The 20,346-nt window shown below is 40.5% G+C and overlaps 1 protein-coding gene across 4 annotated transcripts in view; it reads right to left on the bottom strand.

The window, feature by feature from the left end:
• PRDM5 (PR/SET domain 5) overlaps positions 1-20,346 on the bottom strand; it is a 186,725-nt gene that overhangs the window by 23,120 nt on the left and 143,259 nt on the right. For 2 of the 4 annotated variants that reach the window (XM_061585206.1, XM_061585207.1), the window contains exon 14: positions 5,927-6,012. The exons of 1 other annotated variant lie outside the window; for it this stretch is intronic. In XM_061585206.1, the coding sequence (XP_061441190.1) occupies positions 5,927-6,012 (86 nt within the window). Of the gene's footprint in view, positions 1-5,926; positions 6,013-17,209; positions 17,303-20,346 lie in introns of those variants that run through there. One more of the 4 variants, XR_009757961.1, reaches the window with a different exon arrangement.

Here is a 20,346-nt window from a genome sequence, read left to right as displayed (position 1 = left end):
TAGTTGTCTTCTCTGAGCCCAATGATTCTATCATCCACTAGTATGAGCTAACAATAGAGTTGGAGTCCAATAACGCCCCCTCACTGGTGTAGACAATACTGAGCTAGATAGACTAATGCCCTATCTCAGGCCACATTCACACCACACATTTATTCCCCAATGTTTCCACTTTCAACAGTCATGACTTCCCCCAAAGAATCCTGGGAAGTGTAGTTTGTGAAGGGTGCTGAGAGTTAGGAGACTCCTCCTCACAGAGCTATAATTCCTGGAGTTCTCTGGGAAGAAGAACTGATTGTTACACCACTCTAGCAATTGTAGCTCTGTGAGGAGAATAGGAGTCACCCTAGGTGTAGGAGGGTTTCCCTGGACAGCAGAAACAAAGCCTCTTTTTACCTTTGCAAAAGGGCCTCTTCTCCCTCTGATGTAGAAGCTCTTAGAAAGGAAACAGGAAGGAGTATTTCTTCCTGTTTCATAAGCCTCTCTGAGACCTTTTAACAATGATATTGCACCAGAGGGAGAAGCAACCCTTTTGCAAAGGTAAAAAGGTGTGACATCATCCCCTTCCTCTGATATGAGATCAACAGAGACATTCCTCTTTGCTCTTGTCAGCATGATAAAGGCGCTCAACAGTACCACCTGCTGATTCAGGGGCTACCAGAAATTGCTTGGAGCAGATGGGGGAAACAATACGTGGATACAGCTGGTGGGCTAGCCATTCCTGCTTTAGGACAATTTATATTCAATCTCTGCAAATCCAGGACCCATATTTAACCAGAACATACATTCTGAAAACCACATCTTAATTTTTTTTACCATGTATGTGTACGGTGCTCCTGCCATGACCCTCTTTAGGTGAGACTGCGACCCAACCAACCTGTTGAAGACTATTGATTTAGGAGACGGAAAAGATTCATGAATATATTAAAGCCAAACTTCACATTCAGCAGAATCACATGGTATAGTTTTACCAGGATGATACCATACAGGCTGCAAACTAGGGGGATATGTTTGAATGTAATAGAATAAAATAAAATAATCTTATAGATAGAAAACTAACACATTAAGGGGAAAAGGTTCTAGGCTAGCTTTGCTAACCTCTGGACCATGGTCATGAAACAGTAAAGCCAAAAATTAAATATATATGCATGATGTTGAGGCTGAAGACCAGGAATACATCTAAGGTGGCTAGCTCTCAGCTGATCACCTATTCTGGAAAGAAGGGGATGGAATGAGCAAAAGATTCTCATCCCCTCCGTAAAACAGACGTTTGGCATAGCTAACAATATGAAAGATATCATAAGCAACCACTATGGCACATGCAGTCCAAGGTGCTGGAATACCCAGCCATTGTAAATTAACACAAACCCCCCATTTGTACATGCTGCGCTTAAACCAGAAAATGATTCCTCTTGCTGATTCGGTGCCAGAGTAGCTCAGTAGTACAGCACATATTTACATCACCAGTTACAGAATCCGACATAGCAGATGTGGAAAAAACACTACCTGAAAACCCTGGAGAATTGCTCCCAGTCAGATTAGACAATATGAATGTACTAATGGCCTGAATCAACATAGACAGTATCATATGTTAATGCTTTGGCTGAAATCCACAGGATTCAGTTGTATTTTTGCATTTAAATCACTAGGTATCCAAGTTCTAAAATCAGCTTGCAGCATCCTAGAATTGACAGTTAAAACTCACCTAAATGCCATTAACTATTGAAAAAAAACCCCAGAGGTTCAAAGCAGTGTAAAGGTTCCAGGGATACCCTAACGTCTTTTCATATGTTGCACATCCTATTAGAGTTGTGTAAATTTCTTGCATAGCAGAATTAAAGAACTGAAATATCAGAGCAGTCAGGTTCTCAAGCTTGTATGGGGTATATTAGCCCTATTGACTTCAAGGAAAACAAGAGATAGTAAAAGCAGAATGCAGTTTGGACATCATGCTAAACCATAATTCATAATAAATGAATCTAAGCAAGCCTCACCCTCACCCTCTTCTCCTCCTGCAGCCAACTTAGGGTAGGAGTGGGAATTCTAGTCCTTGGAAGTAAGTTTAAAATTGTACTGAAATGTAGCAGTATGCAAATAATTAATTGTAAACTATATATAATTGTAAGTTATGCAATATTTTGACCAAATAAATAATTTTGACTGATGCACAACCTATACTCTGGACAAGAGGCTACTGTAAGGACAGAATATGGAGAAACTGACTGGTTCCCCATCGGAAAGGGTGTGAGACAGGGATGTATTTTATCACCTTATTTATTTAATCTATACAGAGAACATATCATACGGAAAGCGGGATTGGACCAAGATGAAGGTGTGAAAATGGAGAAATATCAATAATTTAAGATATGCAGACGATACCATACTACTAGCAGAAACCAGTAATGATTTAAAACGAATGCTGGTGAAAGGTAAAGAGGAACGCACAAAAGCAGGACTACAGCTGAACATCAAAAGGCTAAAGTAAGGAACCCAGAAGATTGATGTAACTTTAAAGTTGACAATGAGGACATCGAACTTGTCAAGGATTATCAATACCTTGGCACAGTCATTAATCAAAATGGAGACAATGGTCAAGAAATCAGAAGAAGGCTAGGACTGGGGAGGGCTGCTAAAAGAGAACTAGAAAAGGTCTTCAAATGCAAAGATGTATCACTGAACACTAAAGTCAGGATCATTCAGACCATGGTATTCCCAATCTGTATGTATGGATGTGAAAGTTGGACAGTGAAAAAAGCAGGTAAGAGAAAAATCAACTCATTTGAAATGTGGTGTTGGAGGAGAGCTTTGCGGATTCCACGGACTGCGAAAAATACAAATAATTGGGTGTTAGAACAAATTAAACCAGAACTATCATTAGAAGCTAAAATGATGAAACGGAGGTTATCATACTTTGGACACATCATGAGAAGACCTGATTCACTAGAAAAGACCATAATGCTGGGAAAAACAGAAGGGAGTAGGAAAAGAGGAAGGCCAAACAAGAGATGGATTGATTCCATAAAGGAAGCCACAGACCTGAACTTACAAGATCTGAACAGGGTGGTTCATGACAGATGCTGTTGGAGGTCACTGATTCATAGGGTCGCCATAAGTCATAGTCTACTTGGGGGCACATAACAACAACAACAAATAATTTTGAATGCTTGGTAACAGCAACTTTAAAGATGGGCACAGCAATTTGTATACCAGGTGTGGGGAACCTTTGGCCCTCCAGATGATGCTGGTCTACATACTTGTCCATACTTGCTGGGGCTGATGAGGGTTATAGTTCAACAACATCTGGAGTTCCAAAGGTTCCCCACACTTGCAGTATACAACCAAGTCCTTGTATACTGTAAGTTGGCTTGTAAGTAATCTGCAACCAATAAATATATTTTAAACTTTAACAGCACAATCCTCTACATATCCACTCAGGAGCAAGTCGCATTGAATTCTGTGAGCCTTACTTGCACCTTAGTACGTATTTTTTAATTTTAAGAATTTCTTAGAATTATGTAGAAAAAATAAATTAAACTTTATCAATAAACCTGTGATTGCAAATGAAGCAAAGATTATTTTCAGAAAAGCTCCTTCTATAGTAAAAATACTGACCAGAACCACTCTTTTGCTTCTTTTCTCTAAATGCTGAACATTTAACATGGAAAACATTTGTCTATGAATTATTATAAAGCCAGGTTTTAAGCCTTTCCTTGGAGCAATAAAATAATGTTCAATTAGTAACAATTCATAATCTTGTTTAGATTCCCAGAGTTCAAAGAAAAAAAGGAACATCCCAGTTCTATAGACTTCATGTGCTTTTACTGTAAGTTTTAAAGGATAAGGCTAAATATAGCAACCATAACTAAATAGCAATCAGTCAAAATGTCAGATGCTGTCAGATTCTGTAATTGTCTGAGACAGAAATTATTGCAACATTCTTAGGAAACCTAGAACTTAGTTCAGTGGTAGAGCACCTGCTCTGTTTCAAGAAGGCCCCAGGTTCCCCCAAAGAATCCTGGTAAGTGTAGTTTGTTAAGGATGCTGACAGCAGAAAAGAAACCCCCCATAGAGCTACAATACCCTGCACCCATAACAAATTACAGTTCCCAGGATTCTCTGTGGGAAGCTGACTTTAAAAGTGGCATAAGAATGCTTGGAATGTACAGTTTGGGTGTGACCACCAACTAAAACCAAAGAGTAGTGTGATTTATTAAGACTGTGAACATTTCTTAAATAATTTACAATAGTAGAATTCTTTAGCATGTTCACTTATGAAAGGCAACAATGGACAACATATGATCCATATGCATATAGTTCTTGTACTTAAAAAAAATGTACTCAAAATCCTAACTTTAGATGCCTCATAGTAAAAAACCTGTGGCTTGCTGGGGCTGCACAAACATGTTGACTCCCAGACAGGAGCTTGCACCCACTTTGCTCTTTCCCAGGCCTTTTAAAACAGTGTAGTATGGCAGTTAAGCCAAGGTTTGGCTTAGTGTCTCATCCAAAGCCAGAATTGTGGTGAAGGTCTCTCCTCCTTAGCCACAGTCTGTAACCATAGACAAACCTTGGCTACAGATAATGAGGATGAGGCCATTGCATATATCATACTACTTATGCAAATTAAATATAGTAAAAATGCTAATTAACCACACATTTATAGTATGCCATCCATCCAATGCTAAAAATTCCTCCACCATTTATTGCCATCTATGTCAAGTAGCTGTACGTAGTCAGCATATATGGTATGTGAAGTGCAATGAAAGGGGAAACCACAAATAGTTTAAGTAGGCATTGGTTTGGGGCTTTAAATGTCTTGATTTTGCCAACATTTTGATGGAAATATCTGTACCATATGCCAGCAGCAATAACAGAATCTATCTAGCTCTGATGGAAATAAAGTAAGGACATAATTAAATGAATCAACTACACCTTGTGATAAACATGTCAGTCATCTATTCATTTAGATACAAAAAGAGTAGGGTCCATTTCATTTTGTGTTCTTGTTTGTGGTTTGGTTTGAAGTGAATGTGATTTTTACTACTGACATCTCTGTGCCAGCTCCCATTATTTTACAATGAAAGATCCATAATGTGGCGAGAAGTTACACGAAATTGCAGTCAGGTATAAACAAGAATGACTTTCAGATTTCAGTAAACATGACAGGACTAAACTTGGAGAGTTCAAACAGACTTTTGTCTCTGCTTTTTTTCACTTAGTGTGGCAGCGATTTCCAATAATGTATTTGTCATTGGCAACAACATACATGACATTTCATTATCTTATCTGACAGTCATGATGTCTCAACGTATTTAAACCGTCATGCCGCACATGGATTGAGTTAAATGACTGTGGAAATACCGTTTTCTGTTTCTGATTAAAATATGAAGGTTTGTTGTGAAACAGAAAGATTGACACACTACCCTAAGACCAGCTCCTACCATGAGATATAGAATCACACAATTCTTACATAAAAATGACTTTGCAGTTCCGTTGGGTCTGATATGGAATTTTGACTTCTAAGCTGAATAGTTTTATGAATACATATCTTGCTATGATGTTTCATTTTGAATTTTGTCTTATGATCAGAGCTTGGAAAAGTTACTTTTTTGAACTACAACTCCCATCAGCCCAATCCAGTGGCCATTTTGGCTGGGGCTGATGGGAATTGTAGTTTTAAAAAGTAACTTTTCCAAGCTCTGCTTATAATTGAGGAAGATTTCCCACTGCACAAAATGGGTGGTATTCAATGTGAGTCCTACTCAAGAGTAGATCACTGAAGTTAATAGTCATGACTTAATTCATTAATTTCAATGGTATATTTTGAGGACTTAGTTGGATACAACCCAATATTTTTTCTTTCCATTGTCTAATTTAGGTTGTCCAGCAAACAGCTGTCTCATGAGATGATTTAAAAAGCCACACTTACCCTTGTGTGGGTGCGAATGTGCATTTTTAATCCATCATTCTTGCTGAAAGCTTTGTCACAGTAAGGACACTGGTAAGGGCGCTCACCTGAAAATGAGATAAACATCAGATTCTTTTTTAAAAACTATTATTTATATCCCCCTTTTCTTTCAGTGAGCTTAAAGCAGCACACATAGGATTTTCAGATGATCTTCCTCAAGACAGTATACATAGGGTTTTCAGATGATTTTCCATCCAGGCATTGACCAGATCCAGACATGCTTAGCATCAGAAATAGTGGTGAATTGTCATTTCAAACCATGACCTGGATCTAAAAAATTGTGGACCGTGGAAAAGAAAATACTGAGGATCAAAGAAGCACAGCATGTACATTTGTCAAAGGCATATTTCTGTGGTCAAATGTTAATGTTTAGTTCATACAATAAAGATCTCGTTCCCAGTGGACTAGTGAATGCATGGAAAAGTTCCACACAACTGGCATGGGCCACATGGTTATAATAGTTACAAACATGCACCCCTGCAATGTACAACTGTGACACACTGAAGCTATTCCCATGGCACTTTCTGTGTGTGTGAAGTGTGTGAAAGAGGCCAATGAGGCTGAGGCATCTGAGCTTTAAAACAACTATACACATAAGGAACAAAAGAATAGAAAGTTCGGCATCATGCTAGGCAACATCAACAGAACAGCTGCTTGATGTTGTCTTAACAAGATATGAATATGATGATCCACCCCATACTCCTGGTGACAATTGTGCTGGCTCAAGGGACTTCTATTATTGTCAATTTATAGCCATTTTTATGGATAGTTATTAATTGTACTCAAAGTACAGTATGTTTCCCTGACCTCATAGCTGCTAATCATTAGAGCCATCTGGGTGTCACCATCCAATTTAATTACCTCAAACCATTCTATTTATGTGTCTTATAGCACATAAGGCAGATCTGCTGGACTTTTGCTGCTGTGGGTCCTGTTGTGTAACTTCTAGTAGATATCTGTAGTGGGTCCTAGCCTACTGTATCCCGCCCCCCCCAAAAAATCAGCACTGATATAGTGTAAAAAACAACAACAAAATATAAAACACACAATATACTACTCCACTTTCATGCATGGCTGATAATAGGGTAGCTTTTATTTGGCTATTTTTAATAGCCAAAGCAGTTGCATAATGTTGTGATATGACTGTTCTTGAAAAGTTCTTCAAAATAAACCACTTTAATTACACCACAATTGATCCACTAGATTTGCTGCCACACGTTTAACTGATTTTGGCGGTCAGTGGGTTTCAGAAATGAAACTGCCTTGGATTCCCTGTTGGGCAATCTTTGCTTGGTATAAGACAGAGTGAAGTTCATTTCAGCCAATTCTTCAGAACATCTCAGTGGATTTCATTTCCATTGATCATGGTATCTTATCCTTCTGGAGCACTGTCCAAAATGAGAGTTCGCACCACCATTCTTCAGTAGTTCCCCTCATACTTTGGCAGCATTACTCCATCATTAGTTCAATTGCCAGAAAACCTGAACCAGGCCTCAGCCATCTTATGATATGAATACGTATCTTCTTGGAGAAGTGGAATGTGCAGAGCAACATTGATGTTATCTTAATATGTGAATATGATTATCTACTACCCCATACTCCTGGTAACAAATGTACTGGCTAGAGTTACTAACAGAAAAAGGCCTCAATAGCTTAGCTATTCTTTAATAGTGAGGAATAAAGCCACCTGAAGAAGCAAACCAAAAAAAGGCACTGATTTACTTGCAAAATGCAATTGCTTCTCTCTTTTCCGTCTACCCCAATCACCTTGCCATAGCTCATTAACTCTGAATATAAGGATCTGAACAGATATTTTTAAGAAGGCCTGAAAGCTGTCCTAAGTGCTCTGATTTACCAATTTCACATCTGTTTGAAACGTGACACTATCTGCCGTGACCCTTAATGTCACTAATCCATGCTGTCATCCTTTGGACACTGCAGGAGCTGTTAGGGCTCAAACATTTAATTAATCCAGTTGACATTTTTATGTTTTGAGGCTTTTGCATTTCAAGGGAAAAGTATGGGAAGATTCATAAGCAGATGAGTGCCGACAGCCCAGTGTGGAGACCCCTCCTTTCACTCTTTGTTTATAGAGATGAGCTTTGCTTTAATGGACTGGTTTAGAGCTGATGTGAAAACTGTTCACAATGTTCTTCCTAATCTTAGCATTTATAGTTCATGAAGAATATGTCTGGATCTCTACTCACTTAAGGGGAGCAATTCCATAAACTACCCCCTTCCTTCATCTTACATCATTTCAAAGGGTCCTTAAACCCCCAAGATTTTGAGGGGGATGCAGGGAAAAGGTGAAGTAAAGAAGGCTGCATTCCATGAATCGGGACTTTGTTCCATTCATAGAAGGAAAAGTTAGGAACCAAGTCTATGTGTTTAAGCAGCTGTCAGCAGATGCTGGCAGAAGGTGATACTGCCATCTGATAAGAAAATGTTATGCCTACTAGGACCTGGTTTGAATCATCCATCATATAGATGTGTCCTAATTTTTTTGTTGCTTCACTTGCTTGGCTCATGATTTTGTTCAACAGATGATTTTAGCTCTTATTTCTTCATTATTCAATACTTATTTTTTTAAAAATTACTCATAACCCTCAGCATTAATGAATGGATTAATGAAATGTCATTATGACTGGTAGACGTGGTGGTGTGTGTTGTGTGTACATATGAAATCTAGGCCTTTTCTAAGCGCTACTACATTTTGCTCATGTTTATTACAATCTTCTACCTCCAAAGTGGTTATCCTTTAGGGACTCACTATGTATGGCATTGGTGATACAACTAGCAATCATATTGTATGTTTTCTTATAAATTAAATACCAGATATGGGGTGACCACAACTGATACCAAAGATTACTGCACACAGGGAGAGGAGGTTTAAGCTTTCCCTTCCTAGCGGCAATTGCTATTAAATTAATCCTCTCAAATGATGATGAGCATTAGAGTCCCACTGCTGTGAACTTCTTTTTTGCTGCATGAGGGGGGTAATTGCAAGGAGACTGCAGTTGGGGAATGAAGAGTTAAACCTCCCCTTCACATGTGCTACAATCTTGATAACAGCCCCATATTCCCCTGGTACCAAGGATTTAATTTTCAAAAACAGACAATGTGATTGCTCAGCCATGCAACTTGTGAAATACACAAAGATGTTTCAGAATAAAAATGTTATGGTAGTGAAGGATTCAACAACTGCAGCCGCAGGAAGGCACAATGCTGAGAATAGGAGTTGGAGATTAGAAAAAAAAATGCTGGTTCCAGTTATTTTCAGTTTCTGTGAGCAAAAATTAACATTATTTCACAGCTGCTGAATATTTCTACTGCTTATTTTATTATAGTTTGACAAAGGAGCTTTACTAAGAACTTAAAATATTCACTCACATTTCAATCCGTATGTAGTTATGTGGAAGTACCATTAATTCCAGTGCTTAGAAAGCACTTGAAGTTGCAGCCTTGGGCCTATTTTAAATATTACTTTCAAGGTGGATAAAAAAAATTAAGTAATTTTTTAAAAACTAGATTTGTAGCAATCGTTTTTTTAAATAACCAGGTTTCAAATTAAATCTCAATTTACTACTAACATATTAAAATCTACACATAATCTGTTTATGAAGATAAATCATAAGTGTTGGTCAAACAGATTGTCTTAAAATCTGCTTTCCTATGTTTAAAAAAAAGCTGGGCGGTGTGGGGAAATATTGTACAGTACAATCCTAATCATGTCAATTCAGAAGTAAGTTCCACTGTCTTCAATGGGGCTTACTCACAAGTAAAAGGGGTTAGGAATACAGTCTGTCTTCTGAGGTTAAGCGCCATAAATGACACAAAGTAGCTGTGCACTATATTTATTATTGTGGTCTTTCTACTTCACCAGGCATTAGCAAGTGCCTTTCACTACCCCAGATCTAAGGACCCGAGCAGGCTGATGCAAGGAGAGGTGTTTCTTTAAATACCTGCACCCCAAGTCATTTATTATTTATTTATTATTATTATTATTATTATTTTATTCAATTTCTATACCGCCCACAGCCAACGGCTCTCTGGGCAGTGTACAACATAAATATAAAAATACAGTAATATAATAAAATCACATAGTAAATACAAACATACCACAAAAATTCCCCAGAGCTAAAAACATATTACACAATTTAAATTTAGAATACCAGAATGTGCTAAATATGCTAAAATATGCTAAAATATGTTAAAATGCCTGGGAAAAGAGGAAGGTTTTAACCTGGCGCCGAAAGGATAACAAAGTTGGCGCCAGGCGCACCTCGTCAGGAACACTATTCCATAGTTCGGGGGCCACCACTGAGAAGGCCCTAGTTCTTGTTGTCATCCTCCGGGCCTCTTTATGAGTCGGTACCCAGAGGAGGGCCTTCGATGTTGCACGTAGTGTACGGGTAGGTTCATATCAGGAGAGACGTTCCACCAGGTATTGCGGACCCGCGCCGTGTAAGGCTTTATAGGTCAAAACCAACACTTTGAATCTTGCCCGGAAACGTATAGGCAACCAGTGCAAACGGGCCAGAACAGGTGTTATATGTTCTGATTGTTTGGTCCTTGTCAACAGTCGAGCCGCTGCATTTTGCACTAGTTGCAGTTTCCGAACCATCTTCAAAGGCAGCTCCACATAAAGCGCATTGCAGTAGTCCAATCTTGAGGTTACCAGAGCATGGATAACTGAGGCGAGGTCGTCACTGCCCAGATAGGGACGTAGCTGGGCTACCAACCGAAGTTGGTAGAACGCACTTCATGCCATCGAGGCTACCTGGGCCTCAAGTGACAACGAAGGATCTAAAAGAACTCCCAGACTACGAACCTGCTCCTTCAGGGGGAGTGTAACCCCGTCCAGAACAGGTTGAGTATCCACCATCTGATCAGAGAAGCCACTCACTAACAGCATCTCAGTCTTGTCAGGATTGAGTCTCAGTTTATTAGCTCTCATCCAGTCCATTATCGCGGCCAGGCAACGGTTTAGTACATTGACAGCCTCACCTGAAGAAGATGAAAAGGAGAAGTAGAGCTGCGTGTCATCAGCAGACTGATGACTATGCACTCCAAAACTCCTGATGACCGCCCCCAGCGGCTTCATGTAGATGTTAAAAAGCATGGGGGACAGAACTGACCCCTGCGGGACCCCATACCGGAGAACCCATGGAATCGAGCAATGCTCCCCAAGCACTACCTTCTGGAGCCGACCCACCAAGTAGGAGTGAAGCCACTGCCAAGCAGTACCCCCGACTCCCAACTCCGTGAGTCTCCCCAGAAGGATACCATGGTCGATGGTATCAAAAGCCACCGAGAGATCAAGGAGAATCAACAGAGTTACACTCCCCCCGTCCCTCTCCCGAAATAGGTCATCATACAGGGCGACCAAGGCTGTCTCTGTACCAAAACCAGGCCTGAAACCGGACTGAAATGGATCTAGATAATCGGTTTCATCCAAGAGTGTTTGGAGCTGGCTAGCAACCACTCGCTCTAAGACCTTGCCCAGGAATGGAACATTCGCTACCGGCCTATAGTTATTCAAGTTGTCTGGGTCCAAGGAAGACTTCTTCAGAAGTGGTCTCACCGCCGCCTCTTTCAGGCAGCTGGGGACCACTCCCTCTCATAAAGAGGCATTTATCACTTCCCTGGCCCAGCCGGCTGTTCCATTCCTGCTAGCTTTTACCAGCCAAGAGGGGCAAGGATCCAGTACAGAAGTGGTCACACGCACCAGTCCAAGCACCTTGTCAACTTCCTCAAGCTGCACCAACTGAAACTCATCCAATAAATGAGGACAGGACTGTGCTCTGGATGCCTCATTAGGTTCATCTGCTGCAATATTGGAGTCCAAGTCCCGGCGGATGCATAAAATCTTGTCCTGGAAGTGCCTAGCAAACTCATTACAGCGGATTTCCGATGGCTCTATAGTGTCCCGAGGACCAGGATGTAATAGCCCTCGGACAACTTTAAAAAGCTCTGCCGGACGGCAGAGGGATGACTTGATAGTAGCAGCAAAATAATGCTTCTTAGCTGCTCTCACCGCTTCTGAGTACCATTTAGTAAAGGCACTTACCAGTGCATGATTGCATCCGTCAGGAGTTCGCCTCCATCTGCACTCAAGCCGCCTCCTCTCTTGTTTCATCACTCTTAGCTCCGGGGTATACCACGGAGCTGTATGAGCTCTACATAGGAGGGGGCATGCAGGGGCGATTGTGTCAGCGGCCCGGGTCATTTCTGTGTTCCACAGGTCGATCAGGGCTTCGACAGGAGCCCCAGTCTTATCAGCCGGAAAACCCCCCAGAGCCCTTTGAAAACCCTCAGGATTCATCAGTCTCCGGGGGCAGACCAACTTAATGGGTCCCCCACCCTTGCAGAGGGGAAAGGCCGCTGTGAGTCTAAACTTCAACAAGCGGTGATCTGTCCATGACAAAGGAATAGATGAAAAATTCCCCACCTCCAGATCACCATCCCCATGTCCAGTGGCAAAACAAGAGTATGTCCCGACACATGTGTTGGGCCAATAGCAAATTGGGACAGCCCCATGGTTGCCATGGAGGCCATGAAGTCCTGAGCCGCCCCGATAAAGCAGCCTCGGCATGGATATTGACATCCCCCAGTACCAATAGTCTGGGGGATTTCAACAATACCTCCGAGACCAGTTCTGTCAGCTCAGTTAGGGAAGCCGTTGGGCAGCAGGGTGGGCGGTACACCAACAAGATTCCCAGTCTGTCCCTCTGGCCCAAGACAAGGTACAGGCATTCCAGACCAGTAGTCACATGGGCAGGGTGCTTGACGAGAGAGAAAGATCTCTTATAGACCACAGCAACCCCACCTCCCCGACCCTCAGATCTACCATAGTGCTGAACCATATACCCAGGTGGGCAGAGCTGGGAAAGAGTAACTCCTCCCTGCTCACTCACCCAAGTCTCGGTTATGCATGCCAGACCGGCCCCCTCCTCCACAATTAAGTCATGGACGAGGGAGGTTTTATTGTGTACCGATCTGGCATTTAAAAGCAGCACTTGGAGATCCGAGAGCTGGCTGAGAGGACAACCCGCAATCCTGTGGATGTGGACTTTATAGGTCAATACCAGCACCTAAATTCAGCCTGGAAATGAATAAACGACCAATGAAGATCTTTTTGGATCCGTATAATCTGATCCCTACTGGTCATCCTGATCAACATCCTTTCTAGCTGCATTCTGAACTAACTGAAATTTCTAGAACATCTTTAAGGGCAGCCACATGTAGAACATGTAACAATGATCCAAATGGGACATTCCCAGAGCATGCATCGTTTGGTTAGCTTATCTTTCTCCAGAAACAGCCATAGCTGCCAAACTAAGCATCACTGGGAAAAGACACTGTGCAATCAAGTCTACCTGAGTCTCTTGTGATGATGTTGGTTTCCAGAAGTACCCCCCGTCTACTCTCCTGCTCTTTCGGGGGAGTACAAATATGAATTTGTGAGTTGTATCACAATGCCAAAGAAAAGGTCCGACTGGTGAACATTTCAGACTAATTCGATATTAAATTAGAAAAGTATCAGACAAATTAAAAGTAAAACTTTAATTTTCTATGTAACAGGGATAGTCAATCTGGTGCCCCAGATGTTACTGGACTACAACTCTCTGACCACTGGTCATGCTAGCTATGGCTGATACAAGCTGTAGGCCAACATCAAGAGGGCACCATGTTGGCCACTCCTGCTGTACAAGACCAATCCTTGATATCTTTGCTTTTTTACAATCAACATGTTTTTAAATAAACAGTAGCCTAAATTAACAGAGGTAGACATATTAAGACCAATGAGATGCACCTAGCCAACCAGGGATTTTCCACTTCTGTATATACTCCCTTAAAGGAACAGCATTATGTATGAATGAGCCTTCAGTGATCTTGTGTGCGTCTGTTTATGTATTGAAAGTGGAAGCAATTATGCAGCTCCTGAACAGGTTACTGAAATCTAAGAAAATGTGTCTAAACATTGTTATGGTATAGCCCAAAATGGAGGTTTAGTTTATAATTCCGTTTTTATGTTGTTACATAAGAACGAGTTGTTTCATCATGAAGATGTTTGCATGAAATAGTTGATAAGCATGTTTTAGCATTATGAGGGCAAACTACAAGCAAGCCTTGGATTCATGCACGCCCCCACTCCTCCAGAGATGCCACATTGATCAGATTAATTAGTCCCATTTTAGATCAACCACAGTTTAGCATTATGCCCATACCCTAAACTGTAGTTAAGCTTAAAAATAGTAATCTTTAATTCCAACATTTTCTAATCAGAGTGCATCCTAAATCAGATTTAAAGGAAAAGAGGAGCATCAACAATCCAACACGACAATACCCAATCACAAGCACAACTTATCTGCAAAATCAAGACAATTCTCCTGGGCAGGAGGTCATGGGAGGTGAGAGAGAGGGGGCCATCTGGATCACACATTCAACACCTCCTGCCAGGTGATCAATAGAGAAGTCCAGAAAAGGAGCTGTAAGAGAGCTTTTCTAATCAGAGATAGTGTGAGGTGATGACAGCAGGCAATAACAAGTATGAATGGACAAAAGGTTAAGGTAGGAGAACAGCATTATAAATTTGGAAGAACTTTTTCCTTTTAATGGCTATACAAAAGCATTTGTTTACACATTTAGTTAATTCAGAAAAACCAATTGCACTAATGGAGCTCTTTCGGCAATCACCAACAAATTTCTTTTGCCTAATCACACGGGAGAGATGTTTATTTTTTTTTCTTGTAAAGAGAAAAAAAAACTACACAAGGAGATCCACTTTCCACTGAAGACTACAGCTGAGTTCTCAATGGTAAATAAAATCAGCAGAAATCTGTACTACTACATGTTTATGACTCATCTGCCTTATGCTTTCAAGAAATATATAATACAGTGTGATCCAGCTATCCAAACAGACCAAGAAACATAAAAAATGGGGGTGATGTTTTTCTAAGCTCACGTTGGACATGAGAGATGCACTTTTTTGACAGATAGCCAAGCAACTGAAATAACTGAGGTCTGGATAAGGGCATTTGGCTTATTTCACTATGCAAAACTTTTGCTTACAAAATATTGGGTGAAAAAAGGAAACCATAACATTCAAATAATGTTCAGGTTTTGCAAACCAAATAGATATAAATAATTCAAATCAGTTCTAGCTAAATATTGAGCTTGAAATATATTCTGGCTCAGAAAACTGGGTTTGGGAAGAGCAGTGTTTACAGCTTTTATGAATTTGTAGAGTACTGGCATTTATACGCCTTAAAATGAAACATCAAGAGGTAGTATAACACTGAACTCTTGAGTTACACCAATAAATAAACATTATGAATTTAACTGTAATGCAATCCTGGCTTCATCTATGCATGGTTAGCCATTTACTACAGTAGAAACAGGACTACATACTTAGAATGTCTTTCAAGTAAATAAACTTGGCATAGCTAAGTAAGTAAATTGACAAAACCTAAAAATATTTATTTGGAAATAAGTCACATACACTTTAGTAATACTTACTCCTGCTTAGGATAGGACTCCCAAATTATATTTTGGGGTACAATCGAAAACAGTGTAAAGTACACTTGAGCTCACTGATTTCTTCTGTGTTTGATTTGTGGCCCTTAGTTGGAATCAGTAGTTCTGTCCACCCCCCTTTAAAAAAAAAAGGAAGGAATAAAGAAAGATTAAAATCTCTGACCCCTGTGAACCCACTGCTGGTTCTTTTCCCAGCTCCTCACAATAATCAACCTATTAGGTGTTGTAATTCATTTGATCTAAAGAAGTCACAAGCAATCAAACCAAGCATCCTTTGAAAGAATGAGTCTCTCTCATCCACTAGTAGCAAACCAACAGGAGGTTGACAGCTGCCTGAGATTTTACAGGTACTTTTGAAGATTTAACTGTCGCAGGGAGATAAAACAGACAATGATGTACAACCCAAAAGGGTTAGGAATGCACAATTCTTTAACTTTGTCTTATTAAAAAGCATTTTTATAGACAACTGATTATTTCTCTTAAAAGAAAAAAAGATCACCCTTGTGCTTGTTCTAGTCTGACGCTGCAGTAAGATCAGGGAAATTTACTATGAACAGTGCACAAGATGAAGAATACTTTGACTTTAGACAACCCAGGAAAAGCAGCAGAAGAGAAAGAGGGTTATTTATTTATGCTGTTGCTATCATCATCACTATAATCACTATTAATTATTATTTCTCACCCTTCACCACGAGGTCCCAGGGCAGGTTACAATTTAAAAGTACAATATTAAAATCAGTTAAAACAAATTAAATTCACCGGAATAGGGTTAGTCATGCAAACACATATCTCAGGTATCAAAGGTCAGAGTGAAGAGGTGCATCTTCAGCACACTATGAAAACTACATAATGAAGGTGCCCAATGCACGTCTAGGAATGGAATTCCACAGCTTAGGGGTGCCACAGAGAATTCCCTGTACTGGCTGCCAGCCCGAACCTGGGCAATGGATGAGCACTGGAACTACTAGGAAGGAACTTCTGTTGAGAAATTCTGTAGGGAGGGAGGCAGTATTTCAGATATTTAGGGCTTAAGTTTTTCAGGGATTTAAACACTAATGTGGTCACCTTGAATTGGGCCTGGGCAGTTAGTTAACTGGCAACTGGTGCAGCTGTTTTAAAACAGGGGTTATGTGAGTTCTAAATAAACCCCCATCCAGTTTTAGCATAACATAGGGCCTTCTCAGTGGTGACCCCTCTGGAGCCTCTGGGGAAGTTGGTGAATTAATGTGGCCGTTTCAGATGCTGCTGCTGGATTACTTTGAACCCCACCCCACCCTGTATGCTGGCTGTATTGGCGGGTTTTAACTATATTTGTTGGTTTGATGTTTTCCTGTATTTTAATGTTTTCATTATGTAAACCACTCTGGGGATTTCTTTTTTATTAAGAACAGTATGTAAGTTAAACATATTGGTGGAAGATACCAGCAGGTGATTAACAAAGATTCAAAATACATTTAAGGTAACTAACCAAGATTCGAAGAGTCCTATTTCTGATATTCACAGAAACAAGGAATTTCAAACTTCTTCAGTCACAACCCCTTGCTGATTATCCTGGGTCATCCACAGTTCACTTTGTTTCTCTATGAACTGATGATCTATACCCAACCCCGATAACAACTCCATTATTATTTACATAATCACTTATCAGCAAGGTGAGTTAAGGGTCCTTTTACAGTTGATTTCCTTGTTTTGAACTCAACTCACCTTTGGGATGGCCCCTGAATTGTGCAAACAAATCTGATCCTAAAGCGTGTTGGGAGCATCTCTGTGTAAGATTTCCTCTAAACAAGACCTATTCTAGAAATAATAAAATATTAAAATTAGCTTTCCTTATTAAAACCCATTTTAAACATGTTAAGAAATGCATGAAGCATGGTCTTCCTTATATCACAATGCTACTTCCTTTCTATGCCTGAATCCAGCTCAAGCTCCTTGTCTTTGCCTTCAAAGCCTTCTACGGTCCTGCCCTCCCTTACCTTGCTGTTCTTATATCCTAATACATTCTTGCCCATGGTTGCTGCTCCTCCAGCTTCACTGCTCTCCACCACCTGAAGGTCTCCTCCCCCCACCACAAAGGTTCTGTCCCTGTCTGCCTTGCTGACCCTTATGCTTAGAACTGCCCCCCAGACCATGTGTGTGATGCCAACTCTCTTACCTCATTCTTAAGAACATGAGCCCTGCTGGATCAGGCCAAAGGCCTATCTAGTCCAGCATTCTGTTCGCAAATCCTTCCTCAAAATCGCTCTTTTTCATGAAGACTTTGGCATAACCTCGTTGTTCTAATGCCCTACTACAACTTCGCCAAAGCATGTGCAACTGAAACAACCACATATTGCTTCCTTATTTCCCTGTTTCCCTTCCTGTATGGTTTCCCCAGTGTCACATTTTAGATTGTAAGATTCTCAGGGCAGGGGCCTGTCCTTTTGTTCTTTGATTGCTGATCATGCTTTATGGGTTTTCACCCAGTTGTTTTGTTTGACAGGTTAACACGAGACACTAATTTGTCCATGTCCTCTGACAGGTTATCAGTGAGGATCACCCCCCTGGACTTCCACAAAATGATGTATCTTGAGATATGACAAGCACTGTCATTGTCTTAGGCCATATCTGTACAGTCATGGCTTCCCCTCCAAAATCCTGGGAACTGTAGTTTGTCAAGGGTGCTGAAAGCTACAATTCCCAGAGTTTACTGGGAAGAAGGATTGATTGTTAAACTACTCTGCGATTTTTTATTCTGTGGCACAATTTTTATTCATGCCTACCCACTCTACTCAGCACTGGTGGGTGGGAGGGAGGGAGAGAAAGAGAACATGAACTACAAATTTAGTCCAAGATGGAACCAACATTAGATGCTTTACAAATAAATATAACTAAATATGAACAGAAATTAAAACAATCCTGTTGGGAGAGTTCAGAGCCTGCATGTCAGGAGAGGCATATTTGATAAGGGGTCCAGGTAACTTGCTATGATGCAAAAAACTTGATGGGAATAATAAAGATAAAAGGTAAATGCCTTTGTGAATTGTGACCTACGAGTCCCTTTGTATATATATCTTTAAATTGTTTGTTAACCTGGAATAATAATAAAGTACATTGCAGTGTAGAGTATTCCCTGTCCAGCCACTCCCTTCCATTTTCCACCACCACCAGCGTTCTAGCCACAGAGCACTCTGAATACTTGTTGGATTGTTTTGGTCCTCCCCACCTTAGGGTTTTCCCCCATACATATTTTCCATAGTTCTGGAATCCTCAGAATTCTCCCATGCCTGTGAGCTATGCCATTTTGGCTGCATAAGCAACTTCTCTTGATTGTAGTATGTTTTAATGGTTTTTAATACTGTATTTTTTAACTGGTGTAACATGCTTTGGGACCTCGCTATGAAGAGTGGGTAAGAAATCTAATAAATAATAATATAATAATAAAAAACCCAGACAGCCTGCACGTTGGAAACAGAAGGCATGAGCTGCCTCCATTATGTTCTGCTTGTATGTGTGTAAATATTACAAAAACACCAGAAGTCTCCAGTTCTCTGGCAGTTGTCGCTCTGTGAGGGACATAGGAGTCTCCTAACAACTCTCAACACCCTTAACAAACTACAGCTCCCAGAATTCTTTGTAGGAAGTCATGACTGTTTAAAGTGGGATAATACTGCTTTAAATGAATAGTGCAGATGGGGCCTAAGACAGTGATTTATTATTATATTTTGGTGGCCATGCACAAGGTAAGGGAGACCCAAATTCAAACCAGAGCCGGTATGTATTAGCGCTGAATTTTGGATGCAACTGTATGCAAATAATTAACCTCCTGGCCTATGGCTTCAACATCCCAAACTGTTCTTCATAGAGTTTCTTTTACAATTTATGAACCGCCAGTAGAATTTATGTCATGGTCAGAGAATTCTTTTTCTGAATTAACCCTAGCTCCCTCTGACCCTAAGAAGCTATAGAACAACAAGATCCAAGAGAATGGGTTACAGTTTTTCAGCTGACCCACAAGAACTGTCTCTCTCTTTCCAATGTTGGAACTCTAAATGACAAAACTCCAGATTAATTTGCCACATTCTGATGTGAATTAGGCTGTTTCAAAGGAGTTATTTCTTGGGCAGGAATCCCACATAAAAGTTACAATATCTAGGAAGCCAATCTCCTGTTCATGATATCAGAAAGAGGAGATACAGAATGCAATCTTCTGCAAACCTTTCAATGGTGATTTGTTTATTGATGTGTTCCTTTAAGGCAGGCCTGTTCTAGTTGTGACCCACAAAGTTGAAAACAATGTACAAGGCCATACTAGCTTTATTATGAGTCCTGCTAGATGCTTGACAGTCCCGTTTTTGTAATTCCAAGCATGGACGAAGCATGACATTTAATTGAGCTGTTGTTGGGTCCATATGTGGATAGTGGGCTACATTTGGCTTAGTGGGCCACACATTATGTATGCCTGTTTTAAGGCCATGATGTCTTACACTGCCTTTTCCTACTGTGCAAATTAATACTGGGCTAAACCACTCTGTAACAAGCAAACCTGATGCCAGCTGTGTGATAGCCTGGGGGACAGAATAGATGTTGGCCCCTTTTACAAAACCACAACCCAATCGTATGCATGTTTACTGAGAAATAAGTTCCAAGTGTGTTCAGTGGAGCTTCCTCTATGGTACACAAGCACAGGATTGCAGCCAGAGACCCATATGGATCTCATCATGGTATGTTTGCAAAAGTTATGGTGCAGTGAAAGGTGTTTTCCAAGGGTATTCCCTAATGTCAAAAATTCTCTCCTCATGGAAAATTACAGTGCCAGAGTAAAGGAACCTTCTCCCTAACATTCTATTTTTTATGTTTCT

The sequence above is a fragment of the Rhineura floridana genome, chromosome 9 (assembly GCF_030035675.1).
Source record: "Rhineura floridana isolate rRhiFlo1 chromosome 9, rRhiFlo1.hap2, whole genome shotgun sequence".
Taxonomy (NCBI): Eukaryota; Metazoa; Chordata; class Lepidosauria; order Squamata; family Rhineuridae; genus Rhineura; species Rhineura floridana.
The sequence above is the reverse complement of the archived record's forward strand: the minus strand, read 5'-3'. Positions and strand labels throughout refer to the sequence as shown.